This window comes from Globicephala melas, chromosome 3, assembly GCF_963455315.2.
Source record: "Globicephala melas chromosome 3, mGloMel1.2, whole genome shotgun sequence".
In the NCBI taxonomy this organism is placed as follows: Eukaryota; Metazoa; Chordata; class Mammalia; order Artiodactyla; family Delphinidae; genus Globicephala; species Globicephala melas.
In genome coordinates, this window is record NC_083316.1 from 148,316,428 (window position 1) to 148,340,824 (window position 24,397).

The following is a 24,397-nucleotide window of genomic DNA, read 5'->3' on the forward strand; positions in this document are numbered from 1 at the left end:
GCCTCTCACTGTTGTGGCCTCTCCCGTTGTGGAGCACAGGCTCCGTGGCCATGGTCATGGCTCACGGGCCCAGCCACTCCGCGGCATGTGGGATCTTCCCGGACCGGGGCACGAACCCATGTCCCTTGCATCGGCAGGCGGACTCTCAACCACTGCGCCACCAGGGAAGTCCCTAAACTTTTTTATTTATTGAGTTTATAAAGAGAATAAGAAGGTGAAGCACAGATGAGAAGAAAATTTGCAATATATACAACTAACAAATAGCAAATATATAGAATATGTAAGGAACTCCTCTTAATGAATGCGAACATTATGAGAACCCCATATAGAAATAGACAAGAGGGACTTCCCTGGTGGTGCAGTGGTTAAGAATCCACCTGCCAATTCAGGGGACACGTGTTTGAGCCCTGGTCTGGGAAGATCCCACATGCTGCGGAACAACTAAGCCCAAGTGCCACAACTACTGAGCCTGCGCTCTAGAGCCCGAGAGCCACAACTACTGAGCCTGCATGCCACAACTACTGAAGCCTGTGCGCCTAGAGTCCGTGCTCTGCAACAAAAGAAGCCACCGCAATGAGAAGCCTGTGCACCGCAACTAGAGAAAAGCCTGCACACAGCAACAAAGACCCAGTACAGCCAAAAAAATAAAGAGGCAAGAGATTAAAATGCAAAAGATAATATCCAAATGGCCAATGAGCTCAGCTTCACACATCATCAGGAAAATGCAAATTATAAGAAAGTAATACCACATTGTGATGGTTAATTTTATGTGTCAACTTGCCCAGGCCACAGTACCCAGATATTTGGTCAAACATGCTAGGTGTGTCTGTGAAGGTATTCTTTAGATAAGATTAACATTTAAACAAGTAGATTTGGAGTAAAACAGATTACTCTCTATAATATGGATGGACCTCATTATGGTATCAGTTGAAGGCCTTAATAGAAAAAACAGAAAAAGAATGATGTCTCTTGAAGAAGGGTGGATTCTGTTAGCAGAAGACCTTCAGACTTGAACTGCAGCATCAACTCTTTCCTGTGTCTCCAGCCTGCTGACCTATCCTGAAGATTATGGACTTGTCTACACACACACATCCTATTGGTTCTTTTTCTGGAGAGTCCTAATGTGCGCATCCATTAGAATGGCTGAAATGAAAAAGATTGACAACACCAAAGGGTGGTGAACCTGTGGAGCAACTGGAATTCTCATACTTTGCTGGTGGGAGTGAAAACTGGTACAACCACTTCAGGTTCCTGTCTGTCAGTAGCTGCTAAAGCTAAACATATGAATACCCTAAGCAATTCCACACTAAGGTACATATCCTATAACATATATTCAACTATATATATATAGTTGTTCCCAGAAGCACTATTGATTGATGATTACCCTAAATTGGAAACAAACAAATTTCCCTCTACAGTGGAATGAATGAATAAATGGTAGTATATTCAAATGATGTATAAACTTATGCAATAAATTGTGTCTCATAGACATACAGAGTAAAAGAAGTCAAACACAATGGGCAAAACTAATTGATGCTGTTTGAAATCAGAAAAGAAGGCAAAGGGATTGGGACTGGGCAAGGACGTGATGTGCTTCTGCAGTGCGCCATTTCTTAACCTCTGCGGATACTACGTGGGTGTGTTCTCTGCGTGAAAATCTATCCAAATGTATACTGATGATTCGTGCACTTTTCTGCACATATTTATAATCCAATTTCTTGAAGTTTAAGAGAGTATGTCTCTGTCACTGTCTATTACTTTGGGGAAGTCACTCTACATTTTGGAGCCCCAGATCCTCTGCTGTAAAATGCTGTATGGATTTAGAGATGGTCCATGGTAAAGCTACTTGACCTGGTCTCTTCCCTCTCCCCCCACCATGCTCTTGGTTCAGTTCATTTTCTCAGAGAGATCTGCCCGTCATGGTCTGCTCCCCACCCCTAAGTGATCTGGTCTCCAAACTCTAACTCCAACTTTCAGATGAGTGGTCCATCATCCACCCCCCAACCAAACACCTTCTTGCTCCCCACTCCGTGCAGAGTGGTCCAAACTCCCCTCTTCCCGCTGCCCACAGGGTGACCGGTCTCTGTAGCCTCTCTCACTCCCCTACTTGTTCCCTCATCCCTCATCTCTCCCCAACCCACATGCCGCCCCCCACGCCCCCAGGGTCCTGCTCCACAGCTCGCCCCTCACCCCCTACACAGTGCACAGTGGTCCAGCCCCTCAGCTCTACCCGTCCCCCCTTCACACACACAGTGGTCTGGCCCCCAGGGCGCCCCCTCCTCCGCGCGTCGCCCGCCCCCAGTCGCGCGGGGCTGGCCGCTGAGGGCACTGCGCGGCGGTTGCGCGAAAAAGGCAGCGATGACGGCGGCGGGCCGTGAGCAGGAGCGGGACCGGACGCGCTTCGTCTACGTGACTCGCTTCGGCTCGCACCAATGCGGCGCCGTCCTTCAGCTGGGCGGCCGCCGGGCTCAGGGTCTGTGTAGGCCCGGGCTCGGGGCCGGCCGCAGCCGGGAGGAGCCGCAGGCGGCTGTGCCGGGGGCCGCTGGCGGCGGGGAGCTGTGCCCCGGCTCCCCGCCCAGGGCCCCCGCGGCCTCCTCTCCGGCGCGGGCGTCGAGCTCGCGGAGCCGGCCTCGGCAGGAGGCACATGCAGGTGGCGCGAAGGGCCGGGCGGGCGGGCGGGGACTCGGGAGGGGGCCCCCGGCCTGTGGAGGGTGCCGGCTGGTCAGCCCGCCTTTCCGTCCTCCTCGGCAGCCGTCCTGCCTGGGGTCCGAGTCTCAGGGCGGTCGGCTTCTCAGCTCGCGGCCTCCCTGTCAGCTTCCGGTCAGCCTCCCTCCCGGTGGGCCGCTCTGGGCTCGTAGTGTCTCTCAGAGGCCTCGGCGCTGGCCGCGGGCAGTGGTCGGCCCTCCTCTCTGTCCGGGGGCTGAGAGACAATCCCGACCTGCGCTTCGGTGTTGCCCCGAGAGGGCGCTGAAGTGCAAGTGAAGGTCATTTGAGTTCCGAATCCGAGAGGGGAGGCTCTTGAACGGAGCCGCTGAAGTCCTTCAGAATGATGGGGGCCTTGGCGTGTGTGGCCATATTCCTTTCAGGACTCACTGAATTTATAAGTTAGCCTGAGGAGAACCGACATCTTTAATGATGTCACTTCCTCTTTGAAAAGAGAGGATAGGATGTCTTTCCATTTTCACTTTACTTTTGTGTCTTTCAGGAATGTTTTTAAAATTTTTCCTTCTATCGGTTTTTCATGTATCTTGTTAAATTTATTCCTAGGTATTTGATCTTCTCTGCTGTAGTAAATGGGGTTTCCTCTTCCGTAATGTCCTCCAGATGTTCATTGTTTGTGTATATAAAGCCTCTTGATTAAAACAAACAAACAAACCCAACAACTTTCAGGAGATTTGACAAAGTTATACACCTGATAGTACACCACCACAATCAGGATCTAGAACATTTCCATCACCTGGAAAAGTCCTACCTCTTTTTGAGAGCCCATCCCTCTACCTGTGCTTAAAACAAAAAAAAAGAAAAAATAGTTTATTGAGACGTAATTTACAATCCGCTCAGTTTACCCATTTAAAACGGGCAATTCAATATTTTTTTACAGTGTTGTGCAACCATCATCAAAATCAATTTAGAACACTTTTATTACCCCCTCAAACAAACCCTGTACCCATTAGCAACTAGTCACTCACCGTGCCCCTTCACTGCCCCCAACCCCAGCCCTAAACAAGCACTAAACTTCCTGTCTCCATAGATTTGCCTATTCTGGACAATAGGCAAATTTGGAAAATACCAAATTTGCAAATTTCTGGATTTGCCTATTTGCCTATTCTGCCTATTTCATATAAATGGAATCACAGAATATTGGCGCTTTTGTGACTGGCTTCTTTCACTTAGCCTACTGATTTTTGTACGTTAATTTTTGATCCTAGTACTTCACTGAAATCATTTATTATTTGAATTAGTTTTGTCATTAATGCTCATGATTTTCCAGGTATACTATCATATTATTTGTAAATAGAGATAATTTTATTTCTTTTTAACCCATTTTTATGCCTGCAATTGATTTTTTTTTTTTTTTTTTTTTTTTTTGTCTAATTGCACTGGCTAATACCATGAATAGAATGTTGAATAATAGTGGCGATAGTGAGCATTCTTGCCTTGTTCCTGATCTTAGGGGAAATCCCTCTAGTATTTCCCCATTAAATAAGGTATTGGCTTTAAGACTAAGGGGGTGTATGTTTAAAACATTAAAATGTATTCTTCAATTTTAATTTTATTCAATGTTTTTACTAAGAATGGGTGTTGAATTTTGTCAGAGGCTTTCCTAAATCTATGGAGATAATATTTTTTCCTTAGATTTGTTAACATGGTGTATGATACAAATGGATTTCCTAAGATTGAACCAACTTTGCATTCCTGAAATAAATCCCACTTGGTTATGATGTACTTTTTTCTTAATATAGTGTTAGACTCTCTTTGCTAATAATTTGTTTAGGATTTTTGCATTGGAATTTGAGACAGGGTAGTTTTTCTTTCCTTGTACTTCTTCATCTGGTTTAGGTATCAGATTATACTTAGTTCATAAAAGGAATTAGGAACTTTTCCTTCCTTTTCAGTGCTCTGGAATAATTTATAGAACATTGAGACTATCTGGTGTTTGAAGATTTGGTAGAATTCTTCTGTGAAACCATCTAGGTCTCGTGCTTTTTGTGGGATAATTCCTTAATAACTTTTTCTGTATCTTCTATGGAAATTGGTCTGTTTACACTTTCCAACTCTAATGGGTCAATTTTGGTAATCTGTATTTTCCTAGGAAATTATCCATTTCATCTAGGTTTCCAAATTTATTTGCATAGAGATCTGCAAAATAGTGTCTTTTGATTTTTAAAAATTTCTTGTGTTTCAATGGTTATTTCCCCCTTTTCATTTTTTTTTGATGTATGTGCTTTCTTCCTTGTCCTTGATCAAGTTCACCAGTGTTTTGTTAATTTTTTTAAAAACACAGGATTTTGATTTGTTAATTAGGTATTTTGTTTTTTTAGTCTCTTCCTCAATAATAAAGGTAAATAATAAAGATAAAACTTCATTATTTCCTTATGTATACTTTCTTTTGGTTTACTTTTTTCTTGTGTGCTTTTATTTTGAGCAAGAAATTTAATTAATTTTTTTCTTCCTTTTTATTGATAAAAGTGTTTAGTGCAATGAGTTTTCTTCTAACCACTACTTTAAATTCCACTGATTCTAATGTATAGTGGTTTTATTGTCACCATTTAAAAATATATTTTTTTGTAATTTCAGTTTGTATTATCACTTTCACTCTAGAGTTGCTTAATAGATTTAATTTTTCAAAAATTTCCAGGACTTTTTCTTTTTCCTAGTAAACTCTAGTTTTATTGCATGTGATCAGAGTGTTGTTTGTAATGTCTCCACTTTATGGATGTTACTGATGTTTTCTTTGTGACCTAATTTATGAGCTTTCCTTTTGGTTCTTTCTCTCCTCCATAAGCCAAGAGATTGGAAGACTGTCCCTTTAAGTTGTTTTTATCCCTTTAAATCATGCTTGCCCCTTTAACCAAATCAGTCTCATTAAAGTGCACATTTTTGGCATCTGGCCCTTTAAATCGTACATTGAAATTCTCTCCTGTAGTCTGTGCTGTGATCTGCCTGGTTATCTTCTAGTATTTTCAGAGTTAGGGTGGATTTCAGTTTGCTGTTGGTTGCTCCAGCTCTCCTGCAGCCACCTTTTCTAGGGTCCCTCCTTTCTCTTCCTTGCTGGCCACAAAACCCTGCTTAGGGTGAAGTTTGAGCAAATGGCATCATAGTGCCACGATGTAATGACTTTTCTCATTTTGCTTACATTTATTTTTCATTTCCAGCATTCTCTGTCTTCAGGTAATGCTGAGGGTGTGGTTTTGTGTAGAATTTTTGTAATGTAAAGTTGTTTGGGGAGAAATTTTTGGAAGTTGATTACTATACCCTGCCTCTCCCCCCAACCCCATCACATTGTCTAGAGCTACCCAGAAGTTCTGCCTTGAAAGGTTTTGAACAAGAGAAGTAATAGGGTCAGATTTACTTAGTTCATGCTGTATAGGGGAGATTGCATTGGAGGCAGGCAAGACTGAAGCTCAAGTTGAAAAATATATAAATATATTTTTTGGTATCCTTTCAGAACTTACTTAATTTTACTTTGATAATTTAACTTACTTAAATTTACTTTGATAATTTGGAAGTATAAAACTGTACTCTGTGTAACTTGATTGACTCCTGAGAATAAGCTTTTCAGAGATCCTTCATCAGGGGCACTATTTTAGACTTCATGCTCCTCTAAAGGTCCCATTGCTAAAAGGCACTCAGGTTTTTTGTCTTTTTTGGCCCCTGCGCTGGTGATTAAAAAATTTTAGGGGTAGTATAAGACACTTTAGCACTAGGTTTCCCCCTCCTTTGAATAATAAAAACAGATAAAAGATTTACTCTAGGAATTGGAGAGAGTATGGTGGTGTTGGTGAGCTCTTCACCTTTAAAGGGGGGAGAGCAGGAAGTGAGGAAAGAATAAAATGGATCTGATATTGCATTAGCACCAACAGATCAAAGAGACAAATAATAGTCCAGCACTAAGATAGTGGATTGGAAGTGAAGAACATTGAAAAACAGGTGAAGAAGCTCATCGGGGAAGGGAAAGGATGCATGAATTAGTGCTGGAGATCGCCACATAAGTCAGGTAGAAATAACAGGATGGCCAAGAGCTGAGATTGTGAAACCAGCTTTCTGCTCTTGTAGCTGGTTTGTGCTGACCTAGAATGGCTTTCCTCTAGTTGGCTTCTCTTCTGGGAAACAAACAATAATGCAGTTTGTTTTGAAGTTTGGTCCTGAAATTTTGGAATTTTTTGCCGTTCCTTTGTGGCAGGGGTGACATGATCAGAGCTGGAGGGAGGATAACAGGGAGGGAGTGGGATTGGGAGAGATTGGAAGCCAGAAACCAGTTTTGAGGCAGTAATAAAGTAGAAAGATAGAAGGCCTGAACTAAGACAGTGGCAATGGAGGCAGAATGGACAGGACTGATGACTGGCTGGAAGAGGGAGAAGGATGGGTTGAGGCCAAGTCTGAAGTTTATGTGCTGGGCAGCTGGGTGGATGATGGAGCCATTAACTTTGGTGACCACTCTGCTGTGCTTGTGAAACCAATAGGGTCAAGGGAAGGAGGTCCTGAGGTAGACTTATATTTCAATCAAGCCAGAAAGTGCTTAAGTGCTTAATGATTTTACTCATTAAGTAAAATGAGTAAAATCACTAAGTGCTTAATGATTTTACTCATTCTTGGATGTATTTAGTATTGACGTTAAGTGGACATTCATTGCATACTTTTGTCTGGCTCTCTGTTGGAAACAAAGGTGAATTATTTACCCATTCAGTAACATTTATTTAACATCTACCATACTGTAGGCACTAAGTCAGGTGCTAGTGACACAGATAGATCAGACAAATATTTTATTCTCAAGGGACTTATAAATGAATAATGTGAATAATGGAAATATAAGCTAGCAGGCATCAGTGCTGTAAGAGAGACAACTTAGAAGGGCTTTGGTAGTTCAGGGAAAGGGAGACATAGAAGGAAGAAATCAAGGTAATGAATGGAGAAATTGCTAGTGGGACAGTGGATATTATCAAGAGCATTGGCTTTGAAGTCAGAAAGTCATAATCTTGGCTTTCTCATTTACTAGCAGTGTAATATTGGCTAAGTTAATTAACTATTCTGATGTTCAGTTTCCCTTTCTGTAAAATGGGGATAATAGTTCCTACTTTAATGAGTTACTGTGAAGATTAAATGAAGTAATGCATGCAGAATGCCTAGCACAGTGTTTGGTATAGAGTAGGTGCCCAGTATATGTTGGCACACTCAGCAGGAATGGCTTAAGGGAAGAGAAGGTGATCAGCCCAGTGTCTAGCACATAGTGCATACACTAAATATTTATTGAATGAATGAAAAATTAGTTTTGGACCACATTATGGAATGCCTTGGGGACTCTAATTTTATAATCACTGCAGATTTTTGAATGGTGGAGTCGAGTTATCAGAGATACAGACACTTCTGGAAGATAAGCTTTTAAGCCGTTTGAGATGTCTTATAGTTTAGAAGTCCAGGGGCAGCCAAGTCAGGTAACTCTTCTAATGTTTCAAACAAGACTAATCAGTCAAACTGGTTCCCTGTTCTCACAGAACTTGAGATACATACCTATACTTTATATATAGTAGAGGATGTTGAATGCTGTTGTGGAGGTACAAATAAATGCTTTGGAGGTGGTGAATAATTTGGGGATGAAGGAGTCAAGGAAGGCTTCGTGGTGGTGGAAGTAGCTCCATGAAATTTACACATATTCCTGAGATAGGAGGGGATTACAGGTAGGAAAAACATGTTAGTGAAGCACTGAGTATGGATCAGGGATGGATAATGATTTGGGAAGAAGGAGAAGTGTATTTTGACAGGGTCAGAGTGTGTGGAAAGAGGAGGAGAGGCAGATTTGAAGCATAAGCTGGGACAAAAATCTACGGTATACACTGGAGCCATAGCCTCAGTAAAGTACACAAAATAAGTGGAAGAAATAATTTTGCCTTTTTTCTTTTTCCCATCCGCTATACTCCTTGACATATTTTATATTCCCAACTAATACAGATAGACGTGATGGCTCCTATCTTGACCTCAAGGAGTATATGTCTAGGTTATGTAAGACTAACAAACAGAAAACATTTGGAAGTGATGCTGGTGTAGTATTCCAAAGGTTGTAGGTACTTAGAGGGAAGGATACATATGGGTATATGAAGAGCTGAGTTTCCCAAACTTAAGTTATTTTCCTATGTTTTATCTGCACATCATCTGCACTATCATTTACTTAATGTATTTATTTAAATAGGTGCATGTTTTTCCTCCCAACTAATTTTCTTTTTAGAACACTTTACATCATTACCTCAGTGGAAAACATGTATCATTTTCCATAAATAGAAATTAATTAAAAACAATCTAATAAAGGTAAAACAATATTAAATTCTAGCCAAATAGTTTGCCTGCTGGAGGTTGCTGCAGTCATAAAGAGAGATTAGCAAGTCTTAGAAAAGTCTTAATGACATAATAGTTACAAACTCAGACTTTCTCCTGGCTGTAATCAGAAGATTGAAAAAGAATTTGAAAGGGAATGAGTTTCTCACCATGTGAGTTAATATTCTTTAGTGCTATGTCTGCGCCCCACTCAGAATCAGTGGCATGTTTCTCACAAACTGGGACATGCCATTTTATTATTTTTTTAAATTTATTTTTTTAACATCTTTATTGGAGTATAATTCCTTTACAATGGTGTGTTAGTTTCTGCTTTATAACAAAGTGAATCAGTTATACATATACACATATCCCCATATCTCTTCCCTCTTGTATCTCCCTCCCTCACACGCTCCCTATCCCACCCCTGTAGGTGGTCACAAAGCACCGAGCTGATCTCCCTGTGCTATGCGGCTGCTTCCCACTAGCTATCTATTTTACGTTTGGTAGTGTATATATGTCCATGCCACTCTCTCACTTTGTCCCAGCTTACCCTTCCCCCTCCCTGTATCCTCAGGTCCATTCTCTAGTAGGTCTGCGTCTTTATTCCTATCTTGCCCCTAGGTTCTTCATGACCTTTTTTTGTTTTTGTTTTTTAGATTCCATATATATGTGTTAGCATATGGTATTTGTTTTTCTCTTTCTGACTTACTTCACTCTGTATGACAGACTCTAGGTCCATCCACCTCACTACAAATAACTCAATTTCGTTTCTTTTTATGGCTGAGCAATATTCCATTGTATATATGTACCACATCTTCTTTATCCATTCATCTGTTGATGGACACTTAGGCTGCTTCCATGTCCTGGCTATTGTAAATAGTGCTGCAATGAACATTTTGGTACATGACTCTTTTTGAATTATGGTTTTCTCAGTGTATATGCCCAGTAGTGGGATTGCTGGGTCATATGGTAGTTCTATTTTTAGTTTTTTAAAGAACCTCCATACTGTTCTCCAGAGTGGCTGTATCAATTTACATTCCCACCAACAGTGCAAGAGGGTTCCCTTTTCTCCACACCCTCTCCAGCATTTATTGTTTGTACGGTTTTTGATGATGGCCATTCTGACCGGTGTGAGATGATATGTCATTGTAGTTTTGATTTGCATTTCTCTGATGATTAATGATGTTGAGCATTCTTTCATGTGTTTGTTGGCAATCTGTATATCTTCTTTAGAGAAATGTCTATTTAGGTCTTCTGCTCATTTTTGGATTGGGTTGTTTGTTTTTTTGATATTGAGCTGCATGAGCTGCTTGTAAATTTTGGAGATTAATCCTTTGTCAGTTGCTTCATTTGCAAATATTTTCTCCCATTCTGAGGGTTGTCTTTTCATCTTGTTTATGGTTTCCTTTGCTGTGCAAAAGCTTTGAAGTTTCATTAGGTCCCATTTGTTTATTTTTGTTTTTATTTCCTTTCCCTAGGAGATGGATCAGAAAAGATCTTGCTGTGATTTATGTCATAGAGTGTCTGCCTATGTTTTCCTCTAAGAGTTTTAGAGTGTCTGGCCTTACATTTAGGTCTTTAATCCATTTTGAGTTTATTTTTGTGTATGGCGTTAGGGAGTGTTCTAATTTCATTCTTTTACAAGTAGCTGTCCAGTTTTCCCAGCACCACTTATTAAAGAGGCTGTCTTTTCTCCACTGTATACTCTTGCTTCCTTTATCAAAGATAAGGTGACCATATGTGCGTTGGTTTATCTCTGGGCTTTCTATCTTGTTCCATTGATCTATATTTCTGTTTTTGTGCCAGTACCATACTGTCTTGATTACTGTAGCTTCGTAGTATAGTCTGAAGTCAGGGAGCCTGATTCCTCCAGCTCCGTTTTTCTTTCTCAAGATTGCTTTGGCTATTCGGGGTCTTTTGTTTCTCCATAAAAACTGTGAAAATTTTTTTCTAGTTCTGTGAAAAATGCCAGTGGTAGTTTGATAGGGATTGCATTGAATCTGTAGATTGCTTTGGGTAGTACAATCATTTTCACAATGTTGATTCTTCCAATCCAAGAACATGGTATATCTCTCCATCTGTTTGTATCATCTTTAATTTCTTTCATCAGTGTCTTATAATTTTCTGCATACAGGTATTTTGTCTCCTTAGGTAGGTTTATTCCTAGATATTTTATTCTTTTTGTTGCAATGGTAAATGGGAGTGTTTTCTTAATTTCACTTTCAGATCTTTCATTGTTAGTGTATAGGAATGTAAGAGATTTCTGTGCATTAATTTTGTATCCTGCTACTTTACCAAATTCACTGATTAGCTCTAGTAGTTTTCTGGTAGCATCTTTAGGATTCTCTATGTATAGTATCATGTCATCTGCAAATAGTAATAGCTTTACTTCTTCTTTTCTAATTTGGATTCCTTTTATTTCTTTTTCTTCTCTGATTGCTGTGGCTAAAACTTCCAAAACTATGTTGAATAATAGTGGTGAGAGTGGGTAACCTTTTCTTGGTCCTGATCTTAGTGGAAATGGTTTCAGTTTTTCACCATTGAGAATGATGTTGGCTGTGGGTTTGTCAATGTGGGCCTTTATTATGTTGAGGTAAGTTCCCTCTGTGCCTACTTTCTGGAGGATTTTTATCATAAATCAGTGTTGAATCTTGTCGAAAGCTTTCTCTGCATCTATTGAGATGATAATATGGGTTTTCTCCTTCAATTTGTCAATATGGTGTATCACATTGATTGATTTGTGTATACTGAAGAATCCTTGCATTCCTGGGGTAAAACCCACTTGATCATGGTGTATGATCCTTTTAATGTGCTGTTGGATTCTGTTTGCTAGTGTTTTGTGGAGGATTTTTGCATCTATGTTCATTAGTGATATTGGCCTGTAGTTTTCTTTCTTTGTGACATCCTTGTCTGGTTTTGGTATCAGGGTGATGGTGGCCTCGTAGAATGAGTTTGGGAGTGTTCCTCCCTCTGATATATTTTGGAAGAGTTTTGAGAAGGATAGGTGTTAGCTCTTCTCTAAATGTTTGATAGAATTCGCCTGTGAAGCCATGTGGTCCTTGGCTTTTGTTTGTTGGAAGATTTTTAATCACAGTTTCAATTTCAGTGCTTGTGATTGATCTGTTCATATTTTCTATTTCTTCCTGGTTCAGTCTCAGAATGTTGTGCATTTCTAAGAATTTGTCCATTTCTTCCAGGTTGTCCATTTTATTGGCATAGAGTTGCTTGTAGTAATTTCTCATGATCCTTTGTAGTTTTGCAGTGTCAGTTGTTACTTCTCCGTTTTCATTTCTAATTCTACTGATTTGAGTCTTCTCCCTTTTTTTCTTGATGAATCTGGCTAATGGTTTATCAATTTTGTTTATCTTCTCAAAGAACCAGCTTTTAGTTTTATTGATCTTTGCTATCGTTTCCCTCATTTCTTTTTCATTTATTTCTGATCTGATCTTTATGATTTCTTTCCTTCTGCTAACTTTGGGGTTTTTTTGTTCTTCTTTCTCTAATTGCTTTAGGTGTAAGGTTAGGTTGTTTATTTGAGATGTTTCATGTTTCTTAAGGTAGGATTGTATTGCTATAAACTTCGCTCTTAGAACTGCTTTTGCTGCATCTCATAGGTTTGGGGTCATCGTGTTTTCATTGACATTTGTTTCTAGGTATTTTTTGATTTCCTCTTTGATTTCTTCAGTGATCTCTTGGTTATTAAGTAGTGTATGATTTAGCCTCCATGTGTTTGTACTTTTTACAGTTTTTTTTGTTGTTGTTGTTGTTGTTTTTTTGCGGTACGCGGGCCTCTCACTGTAGTTCCCTCTCCCGTTGCGGAGCACAGGCTCCAGATGCGCAGCCTCAGCGGCCATGGCTCACAGACCCAGCTGCTCCGCGGCATGTGGGATCTTCCTGGACCAGGCCATGAGCCCGTGTCCCCTGCATTGGCAGGCGGACTCTCAACCACAGCACCACCAGGGAAGACCTATTTTTTACAGGTTTTTTCCTGTAATTGATATCTAGTCTCATAGCGTTGTGGTCAGGAAAGATACTTGATATGATTTCAATTTTCTTAAATTTACCAAGGCTTGATTTGTGACCCAAGATATGATCTATCCTGGAGAATGTTCCATGAGCACTGGAGAAGAAAGTGTATTCTGTTTTTTTTGGATGGAATGTCCTATAAATATCAATTAAGTCCATCTTGTTTAATGTATCATTTAAAGCTTGTGTTTCCTTATTTATTTTTATTTTGGATGATCTCTCCATTGGTGAAAGTGAGGTGTTAAAGTCCCCTACTATTCTTGTGTTACTGTCGATTTCCCCTTTTATGGCTGTTAGTATTTGCCTTATGTATTGAGGTGCTCCTATGTTGGGTGCATAAATATTTACAATGTTATATCTTCTTCTTGGATTGATCCCTTGATCATTATGTAGTGTCCTTCTTTGTCTCTTGTAATAGTCTTTGTTTTAAAGTCTATTTTGTCTGATATGAGAATTGCTACTCCAGCTTTCTTTTGATTTCCATTTGCATGGAATATCTTTTTCCATCCCCTCACTTTCAGTTTGTATGTGTCCCTAGGTCTGAAGTGGGTCTCTTGTAGACAGCATATATATGGGTCTTGTTTTTGTATCCATTCAGCCAGTCTACGTCTTTAGGTTGGAGCATTTAATCCATTTATACTTAAGGTAGTTATCGATATGTATGTTCCTATTACCATTTTCTTAATTGTTTTGGGTTTGTTATTGTAGGTCTTTTCCTTCTCTTGTGTTTCCTGCCTAGAGAAGTTCCTTTAGCATTTGTTGTAAAGCTGGTTTGGTGGTGCTAAATTCTCTTAGCTTTTGCTTGTCTTTAAAGGTTTTAATTTCTCTGTCAAATCTGAATGAGATCTTTGCTGGGTAGAGTAATTTTGGTTGTAGGTTTTTCCCCTTCATCATTTTAAATAGGGACATACCATTTTAGAACATACTCTATTTCACTCAACAAACAGCATATTTATTGTGTATCTAATTTATACAGTACTGGACCTCTAATGAAGAATAGAACATACTCCTCAAGTAAACAATGTGACAATTCCTATGATAACTGAGCATAGGGTGCTTTGTGGAATCAGAGAAGGCCCTCCACCCCTGGAAAGCTAAGTATTGGAGGAGTAGAAGAAAGCCAGGTATAGAGTGGTGGTAGGGCAGGAATGAGGTGGGGAAAGGTTGGGGTACATATAGAGTGTTACAGAGAAAAGGAGAATAAATATAAAAGCTTTCAGGGAACACATGCTCATTGTTGTACAGGTTTGTCTTTGGACACACAATCCCTTAGGTTTTCTTCTCACAGTTAATATTTGGGAAGGCAGCATGGTTTAGTGAGTAGAGTCAGGAAGCTTATCACTCTGACAAACCTTTATTAGTACCTACTCTGTGTCTGGTAGCATAGATAGAAAGATGAATAAGGCACACAGTGACACTGACCCTCCAGGAGGTCACAGCCTAGTGGCAGAAACAGTATAAACACATGCTATAAAAGTGTGCTGAGTGCTGTGAACAAAGTGTCCCTGGAAACTGTTCCTGGAACCAGTGCTGTCTACCCTGCTGTTTGTGGGGCTGTGGGTGTTTGAGGGAAGGCTGTAGAGAGGAGGTGATGTGTGGGCTGAGTCTTGAAGAGCAGGTAGACATTTGCCTGGCAGGTGTGTATGTCTGTATGTGTGTGTACAGGCATGCATGCACACAGTGGTCTAGCCCAATAGAACAGCATGTGCAAAGACTGGGAGGGGTAAAGAACAAGATGTATTTGAGGAACCACATGGTCTCCTGTGCAGTTGGAAGCATAATGTGTACCTGGAGTTGAACAGAGAAGAAAGACTATAGAGATAGCCTGGGGCAAGATGTGGTTTTTGGTATTTATTTACTGCTGTCCTTTTGGGGGCTCAGCTTTCAAATCAGTAAAGGAAGGAGATCTCCTAGGCACCCCCAAGGTAGTTTATCCTTAGTTTTCTTGTTTTATTTTTTTCCAATATAGTATTAGCTAATTGGTAAACTGGTATTATCTAGTGATCTGAAATATACCAACAAGTGTAAATATCCCCAAAGAGAGCTCAAGAGACATTTATAATTGTCAATTCTCAGGATAGTGAATCCTTTAAAGTCTGTGCTGACCTTGATATTTTACCTTGTGACTCTCTTTTTTTTTTTTAAATTAGGTTTAACCCAGAAGAATTTAGCTAAAAAGTTTGACTTCCCCATACCTTTGAATGAAGCTTCCAAAATAGTGAAGAAAAAGAAAAAGGTATATTATTGTAAAGGGGAATGAGTGATATTTTGAATTTTAGATTAACCTGTCTAAATACAAACGTGTGAAGATACTCAAGGCATTAAAAATAGTGCCATCTTTTGAAAAATTTAATTTACTGAGATGAGAAAATAGAATTAATTTAGCAGTAATGAAACTGGGTTTGGAAATATTTATTAACCATAAAGAGTAGTCCTTCCAGTGTCTGAAGATATAAAACAAATTTTAATCAAAATGTAGCTGACTGTGAGCTTTTTCAAAGCATGAAAATATATGTTCCATAGAATATAACAAACTCAGATAGTGTTACATAAGAAAATCATGGATTTCACAGAAAAGAAAAAGGAATCTCTATTGGTGTCATACTGCTCTTTTAAAGGCAAGAGGTGTACAAGTTTCTAGCAGGAAAGCTGACAAGCATGAACCTTTATGCTGAACCATTTTCATGTCTGGCTGTCCAGATGTCATGGTAACTTTGAGTGTTTTAAACATATTCAAGGGACTTCCCTGGTGGCTCAGTGGCTAAGAATCCGCCTGCAGTTCAGGGGACACGGGTTCCAGCCCTGGTCCGGGAAGCTCCCACATGCCACGGAGCAACTAAGCCCGTGTGCTACAACTACTGATCCTGCGCTCTAGAGCCCGCGAGCCACAGCTACTGAAGCCCATGTGCCTAGAGCCCGTGCTCCACAACGAGAGAAGCCACCGCAGTGAGAAGCCCGCACACCGCAACAAAGAGTAGCCCCCGCTCACGGCAATTAGAGAAAGCCCGCGTGCAGCAATGAAGACCCAACTCAGCCAAAAATAAATAAATAAGTAAAATTAATTAAACATATTCAAGATCAGTTACTCTACTAATCTTTGTTTACCACTATATATTTTACACTTCAGTTTAAAGAAACTGTTAGTTGATAATGACACATAAAATTATATTATTTCTGAGCTTTGAGTTTGTTTGATTTCTAATACATGTATAGTATAAAATAGCATTCAAAGTGACTAATCCTTGCAGCAAGTGTATTTTGAGTGAGAATATAATCTTCCCACTATACTAAGAAATTTTTCTTCTAAGAACTAATTCCTCTTGGGCAATAGCCAATATTTACCTGTAACTACTTTGTGCCAGACACTGGGGTAAGTGCTTTACCTATATTTTTCATTAATTCTAATAATCCAGTATTCGAAGTTATTCCTAAATGAGATTAAAACACTTGCCCAATGTCAAGCAACTGGTTAAGTGGTGAAGCCAGAATTTGAGCCTAGATCTATCTGCTTCTATAGTCTCCATTCTTCCTATTCTAGTATATTCACGTTCTCTAGTAAGCTTGCTTTGGTATGTCCTAGGAGAAATGTTTAATTATTAAGTAGAATAAAATACATTAAAAATCATATCATTGTCCAGTGGTTTAGACATAGACATAGGAATAGAAATTCGCTATTTTTACTACCTTTCAAAACAAAATTGAGTATGTTGAAACCATAGGACTTACTAGATATTGCCTTTGAAAGACATTGCCTTCGACCAGGACAGTTAATTTAAATACTGCAGAGAGGAAATGCTAGGAAGTTGGAAAAAGATATCAGAGAATTCACTGAATATGGGAAAACAATCATGTTTAATTTTTAGATCTCTAAGTATAATATTGCTTTATAATGATAATATCAAACTGGCATGCAACACAGTTGGCTCACTCCCAATTTTCTACATCACAATGTAGTCCAGATTCTCTGCCCAGTGTTCCTTAACTGTGCTTACCTTTTTAAGGTTTCAGTATGGAATGGAGTGTACAAAGTCATTTCTAAAATGCTTGAAGAAAATGAAAAATACAGACTTAGGCTGAAATTATGTAGTGAAAGTAAGTTAACACAATTTTCATTGCTTTAAAGAGAACTGGCTTCTCTAATAGTTTAGTTACCTTTGGATTACATTAGACCAGTAGTTTTCCTAATTGTCACATTCAATGTATAGAGCTATAGAAAAAAGGCTACCATATTATCACTGTTCATTGTAATGAAAAGTCAATGCATTGTAAAGCATTAAGTGTAGAGTAGACCACAGGTGTATGTGTGTGTGGAAGAGTGCAGAAGGTGAATGTTGACTGGAACTGACTGAGTCAAGGGAACACGCTTGTCTATTAAATTTGAATTTTAATGCCAACTCTTTTTTAAAATGCCAAATTTTTAATACAGATTACAAAACTCATCCATATTGATGAAGAAAAACATTTTAATTGTATTATAGAAATATAAATTCTGTGTTGCTTCATACAGTCACTTCCTTTTCATGATGCTGCAGTCCAATTTAATGCATTTAGCAAAATCTGCCCTTGAGTTATGGCCTTGATGTCATTATTTCATTCCTGGAAAACAATTCATAAATTAAACCATGTTTTAAGCTGCATCAGTGAGTTGATATTTCGGCCAGAGCAAAATTAGATGTAATCTAGTATCTTTACTAAAGTAATTGGAAGTTCTGGATGCTCAAACAATTAAGTTGGATAAAATTTATGTAACATGAATTGCTAAATCATAAGGCATTTTCTTTCCTTTACATGCATGTCCTAATACATATATTACCATGCTGAATGCTTCTATAAGTTTTTGGTGCAGTCACTCAAGGACAACTTTTATATTGACAGTCAGTAAATCTGCATAATTTGATTTTGTGAAGAATATTTTCGTAAGATAATTAAAACAGAATGCCATTTTGTAAGCAGTGTAACACTGGAAACTCATTACTGTTATTGTAATATTGCATCCATAATAGCATAAATTGTTTGCAATCATGGTACATGAACTAATGTTCACATTAGTGATACTCTGTTTTATTTTTCTTATCCATTTAAGGAGGAGAATGAAGCAGAGGGCATTTAAGAGGAAAAAAGTTGTCAGTGGTTTCTTAGGTGACAAAGATGTTTGAACAGGCAGAGAAATGTGCACAAACCCTGGACATTGTTCTGAGTGTTAATCCAGATCCAATTACTCTAATAAATGTACTAGATCACATCTAATTTTGCTCTGGCCATTACCTTGAACTTGCCGGGTTCTTTTGTGCCTCAGCAATAGACCTTCTATTAAATATCAATGATCTTGTAAGGATTATTTAGCAATTTAAAATAATATGCTGTGTTTTCCAGAAATAGCCTCTTATAAATGAAAGGTATCCTTGTAATTCATTATTTTTATTACAATTTTTAACCTGATTATAGAAACTAATAATTATATTTTAAAAATGTATTATAATTCTTGTTCCTTATTATATATTTATTAATGGGAAAGCCAATGCCAGAGACCAACTTGAATTTTCCTTATATTTTATGTTGTTCCTAGATTCAAATTACACAAAATGAATCTTCTTGTCATCTTCTGGTAAGAATCCACTCAGATAACAATGAAAAGGTGTAGACTTTTTCCTTCCCCTTTACATCCTACCATCTCCAACCTTTAATGTATACCCATTGCTAATTCTAGCCTGTTTCCTTCCTTAAACCCAGTGTCTGACACATAGAAAGCACTCATTAAATATTTGTTGAAATTTAATAAGCTTCATTTGGGCCTCATATTCACAACACATTGAAACTACTCTCTCTATGGTCCAAGTTTTATGTTTTTTCTTTTTCATGTCTCTGCTTAGTTCTCTTTTCTTTTTGAACATGCTGTCACATTTAATACTGTTTTACTACTACTTGTTCAAATTTTTCTTCTAATTATCCTGAAGACTATGTCATGGTTCTCTTTCTACCTTTCTGACCATATTTTCTATGTATTTTTTATTTGTCCCTTTTGCTACCATCTAATAACAAATGCTTCCCTAGGAGTAATTGTTGGTCCTGCTGTCTCTTTACATATTTATTCTGAGATAACTCACCCATTTTATAACTTCAGTTACTCTTTCTGGGTGTATGACCCTTAAATCTCTATCCTACTTCTGACCTCTGGTCATGTGCCTCTGAATTTCTTTAGGCTGTTCTACAGTTACTTTTAAATGCCACATGGTTTAAACTGAGCATGTCATCCCTCCACTTTTTTTTTTCAATTGTGCCCTGATTTACTAATCATCTGGGCTCATTCAATTCTTAGGAATAGGTTACACCCAGTTTGGTGGGGTTTGGAAAGTAGTAGAAAAGGTAAGTAAGATGGGCTTTGGAACAGAGAAATTAGACTTTTATAAGTGGGAATGTGGGGGAAGGGAGTATACTTTAAGACATGGACATGAGAAAATTCATGGAGTCACAGAAAATGTTTAGGAATATACAGCTTGATTAAAGCTTTTCAAGGTAGTCATAGTGAAGAAAGGTATACAATGTACTGAGAATGTATTTCAAATGGTCTCACATGGATACTTGGCCAAGGATATGTACTCAGTTCAGTAGGCAATGAAGAAACATGGAACATTTTCGTAACCCTTTATTCCAAATGATTTCAAATGTACATAAAAATCACAAGAAGAATACAAAGACCTCCAGAATACCCGTTACCTGGGTTCACCGATTTTTACATCTTGCCACTTCGCTTTATGATTATCCTACTCGCCCTCTGTCTTTCTCTGTGTGTTACGTGTATCAAGTATTGCCCCTTAATACTTTAGTGTATATATCCTAAGAACCAGGATATCTTTTTTATAACTACACTACAGTTATCAAATTCAGGAAATTTAACATTGGTATAAAACTTTTATGTAATCTATAGTCTGTATTCCAGTTTTTTCTTGTGCCAATAATGTCTTTAATGGGATTTTTTTCCTGTTAGCAGGTCTGGTTCAGTGTCATGTATCGCATTTAATTGTCATGTCTCTTTAGTCTTCTTTAATCTGTAACAGTTCTTCAACCTTTCTTTGTCTTTTATGACATTGACATTTTTGAAGAATGCAGGCCAATTATTTTTCAGATTATCCCTCTGGACTTGCTGATACCTCCCATGATTTGATTCACATTTTGCATTTTTGGCTGGAACATTATATAAGTAATGTTACTTCCTTCTCAGAACATCACATCTGGAGTCATGTGATTTTCATTTATCCCTTATTGAGGATGTTAACTTTGATCTATTGGTTAAGATGTCCATTTCTCCACTATATATAGTTACTATTTTTCATTTTGTAATTAATAAGTATTTTATGGAAAGATAATTAGAAATTACGCAAATATCTTGTATATCATCAGTATAGAACATTTTAAAGCAGTGGGTTGATCAGATCTGCATTTTAGAAAGAATCCAGTGTCATTTTATAAAAAGGTTTGGAATAGAGGCAAGATAAGAGGTGAACAAGAAAATCTAGGGATTGTAACAGCAGTCCAAGGGAAAAGTGAAATGCACTTAGTGAGAGTGGAGAGGATACAGATGACTAGATGTAGGGCAGTATGAGAGATGATACTAAGGTTTGAGAATGAGCAGGTAAGAAATAAGGAAGTCAAGAGAAAGAACTGGTTTTGTGAAGCTACTGAGTTTTATTTTGGCACGTACAATTTTAGACGATAGGTATTCAGGTGAAAATTGTAAGCAATTGGAAGTGTCATATCAGATCCAGTGTGATATCTATACTGCATAAAGGTCATATGTAGTTCTAGCAGTAGATGCAGATGCAACCTCAGTGCAGGGATGGAGGGAGAGGAGAGGACTGAGAACAGAATGTCAGGCAACGTCTAGGATGAAGAGGAAGTCTCAGTCCCTCGAAGAGGGATTCTAGGGGCTTAATTAGGAGTAGTGAGAGAAATAATTGTCAGTTTGGGGGGATACAAATGAAGCTTGTGGGAGATCAAGGGATCAACAGTTTAAAGGACAGTGACCTTGTTCAGTGAGAGTATAGGGGTACAAAAAAGTAGGGGTATAGAAGTATATGTATATCAGCTGGGAATATTTTAGGAGTTCCAGTGCTTAGAAGTAAAGTAGAAGTTCCAAGTGATGACAGTGACCATCCAAGCAATGACTTTGCTTGTGAGTGGCTGAAGTGACTTTGCTTGTGAGTGACTTTGCTTGTGAGTGCTTGTGAGAGGCCTGGAGATAAAGTCCTGTGATATAGTCTTTTTTGTGGCACAGTTCTTGTAATTGGGACTATTGAAGTCACCAAGGGTATTGGCAGGAGTTGGAGTGGAGAAGAAAATACGAGTTACATATTGAGTCCATCAGAAGCTTTTTATGGTCAACTAGAGAAAGTAAAAATCCAAACAGTAAATGCAGGGAGTGGCTAACTGTTGCTTTGCAGTTTTAGAAATGTTAAAATTTTTCAGTGACTACTGATTATGACATTTTGTATTAACAAGATTCAATTTTGTCACCTTTTATTTAGGGTTAACCTATTTTTGGATCTGTTTACCAAAGAAGATTATGAAGAGTTTAAAGATGGAACTTTAAACTGAATCATAATTATATGTTAATTTTGATGTGTTTTGTTGGAATTGGGACTTTAATAGTTGAATAGAAAAAACTATGTTCTTTATCAATTAGTAGTGTTTCTTTGCAAATTAATAAAAATTTTAGTTAAATATTGTTATTATATGCATACAAGTGTTATTTTTAGAATTAATACTTATTCCATACTCATTCAAATTAATATTTTACATAAAATTTAAATTAACATATCAATATAATTGCATGCATTTAAAATTGCCAACTTTTCCCTTTTATTAGTGAGTCTGCATCCACTGCTGGTTTTCTTTTGTTTGTTTAAGAAAAGTTTTACTAATGTGTTAATATTTCAGCAAAGTTATTGCAATGGGTTTAAAAGGCAGACAGACACTATATAGGCTATAAAGTAACAAGTTTCATACAATTAAAATATTACATAGACCTATGGGATTTACTGAATAACTAACAGACCCATAAAAGAAATTAAATCTGAAATGTTAAATCCAGTATTAGCACCTACAATATCTCTGAAAGTAAAACTTTTAACTGTTTCATTCTCTCCTGGTATATGTCCTAACTTTCTCCCAAATACAGTGCTCTCAAACCCCAAAGATGAAGGGCACAGGAAATCCCAATACTAAGAACACACAGCCAAAAAGAACTAGAAACAGTGACCCAGACTTGAGACTTTTAGTTGGAAATCACTTAACTTACTGAACTTGAACCAATCATAATATTTCTGTGCACTGAATACTGTATATGAGGAAAGTCTAGGAATCATAAGGTTTGCCAGTAGGGATAGTTAAAAATTAGCAATATATAGTATTATTCCTATCAAATTTTTTTCTCTTAAGTTATATTTATAACAAAACTATAATTAAAATATTTATTAACACTTGCTTATTCAGGGACACAGCAGGGACATTTGTGTTTGATGGTTTAGCATCCACTTTATTGTGCTTACTTATTTTTATAAGGAACAAGCAACACATACCACATCTTCCCAATGTTCAAGGTAATGCAGTAATAACAGAATTCTCAAAAAAAAAAAACCCAAAAAACAAAAACCTGGAAATTGCATTAAATACTGCTTTAATCAGGAATTGCTATAATAAAACAAGTAACATTATACATTATTTTTCCAATGAGCTTTGGTTTGAGAAACTGAACAGCAGAACTTGATCTTTAAGCTTTGAGTCATGGCAAAACTGGTAATTCTCTGAAATCTGGGAGATGCATTAGCAAAACCGGACACAGCCCACCCTTCACCAAAATCCTGGAGAAAAGCATTTTATGAATTTGGGGGAGTAAGACTGAGCACTGGCTAGTTTACGACTTGCTGAAGCCCAAGGAGTGACGAGAACCACTGGCACTGGTGGCAGGTAAGAAATAAACTGTGTTGGGCTGACCAACTGCATATTTTATTAATGGCTTTGAATAAAAAAAGTGAAATGCGTTTTCTCAAAAACTAATCAAAAGATTACAGAGTCCTACACAATTTGGAGACACAAAGTGGATGCTGAGTGACTAGAGGTCGCTCCAGGTGTGGAATTTTACAAAGTCAGTCCTTGGAGTGAATGGCACTGTGGCTCTGGCAGCAGATACGAAGGAATGATGCTCTGGAGAGGAGGTGGGGGACACTCTGCGGTTGGCCGGTGGACAGGTGAGGGTCCCAGCTGGAGGTGGGCCTTTAATCCTATGGTTTATCTTCCACTACTCATGCCTCTGTCTTTATAAATAGTAATTTCAATAACTCGAAGTCCTCTCTCCATGGGATCTGTCAGGAGGAGGCCTTGGGGAGCATAGATCTTCTCATTCTGCTCTTGAATGTATTTGGAGACTTTCTTCAGAACCTTCTGGTAGTGAGTTTCCATGCACAAGAAGATGGTGTATGCTGTTAGACAAGCCAGGCAGCCTTCAAGATAGGACTGGCCCCCGAGCTTCTCTGCTTCAGCATAAAGATTATTTAGAGTTCGAACTGTTCCTTCAAATTGTTGCCTATCAATCCTGTTCTCCAGCTTCGCGGGGAACTTTGGTCTGGAACTGGCAGTGGGTGCCACTGATGTAGTCTCACTGAATGAAAACCTTCCAGGACACTGGTGCCTGCTGCGGCCTCATGGCGAGGACAGGACGGGCCGCGCTCCCGGGCCCGGCCCCGCGCACCCCAGAGCCCCGTTCGGCCCGGGAAACACGAACCCGCCTCCGCTGCCCTCCAGCGGCTGTCGCACCGCCTACACCTCCACTGCTTTATTCATCCCTTCATATAGATTTAATTGTTTTAAGTTAAATTTGGATTCATTTAAATTATTTTTGGCTTCCTCACTTTTTCTAAGTTTCTCAATTATGATAAAGACCTACCATTTACATAGCAAACAGTTATTTGGGGTGTTTAATAGTTATTTAAGCCATCTTTTTATCCTAGGGAAAGTTAGTAAATTTATGCAGAGTCTGTATTATAAAGTGGAGTATTTTAGGGAAATTTCTGGATAAAGATCAGAGGAGACATTCTCCTTTCCAGGCCCTTAATTAGATACATTATTTTTATATCAGTAAATGAGAGATTCAGAACTCTGAAAATAATTTAGAAGTGTTTTTCAGTGAAGTCCCTTTATATTCTACTCAATATTTGTAGTAATCATCTAGTACCAACATAAGTTCTGCTTTTTGCTGATGCAGTCTCTCTCCCTAAATTGTATCAAAGGCTGGAACTGAAAATGTGGGAGGGAGGAGACAAAAGGTTTTCCCTTAATCAAGCTCCATGTG

At 38.5% G+C, this 24,397-nt stretch overlaps 1 protein-coding gene and 1 pseudogene across 1 annotated transcript; one reads left to right on the forward strand and one right to left on the reverse strand.

Annotated features, from left to right (window-relative positions):
• Window positions 1–2,358: 2,358 nt before the first annotated feature.
• On the forward strand, window positions 2,359–21,689 carry C3H5orf47 (chromosome 3 C5orf47 homolog). Its single transcript, XM_060295531.1, has 5 exons — window positions 2,359–2,836; window positions 15,204–15,289; window positions 17,055–17,145; window positions 18,620–18,658; window positions 21,576–21,689. The coding sequence occupies exons 1-4, from the start codon at window positions 2,359–2,361 to the stop codon at window positions 18,637–18,639; spliced, it is 675 nt and encodes a 224-aa protein (XP_060151514.1). The 3' UTR covers window positions 18,640–18,658; window positions 21,576–21,689.
• A 1,403-nt stretch (window positions 21,690–23,092) lies between these two features.
• Window positions 23,093–23,860, reverse strand: LOC115838727 (golgin subfamily A member 7 pseudogene; annotated as a pseudogene).
• Window positions 23,861–24,397: the final 537 nt, after the last annotated feature.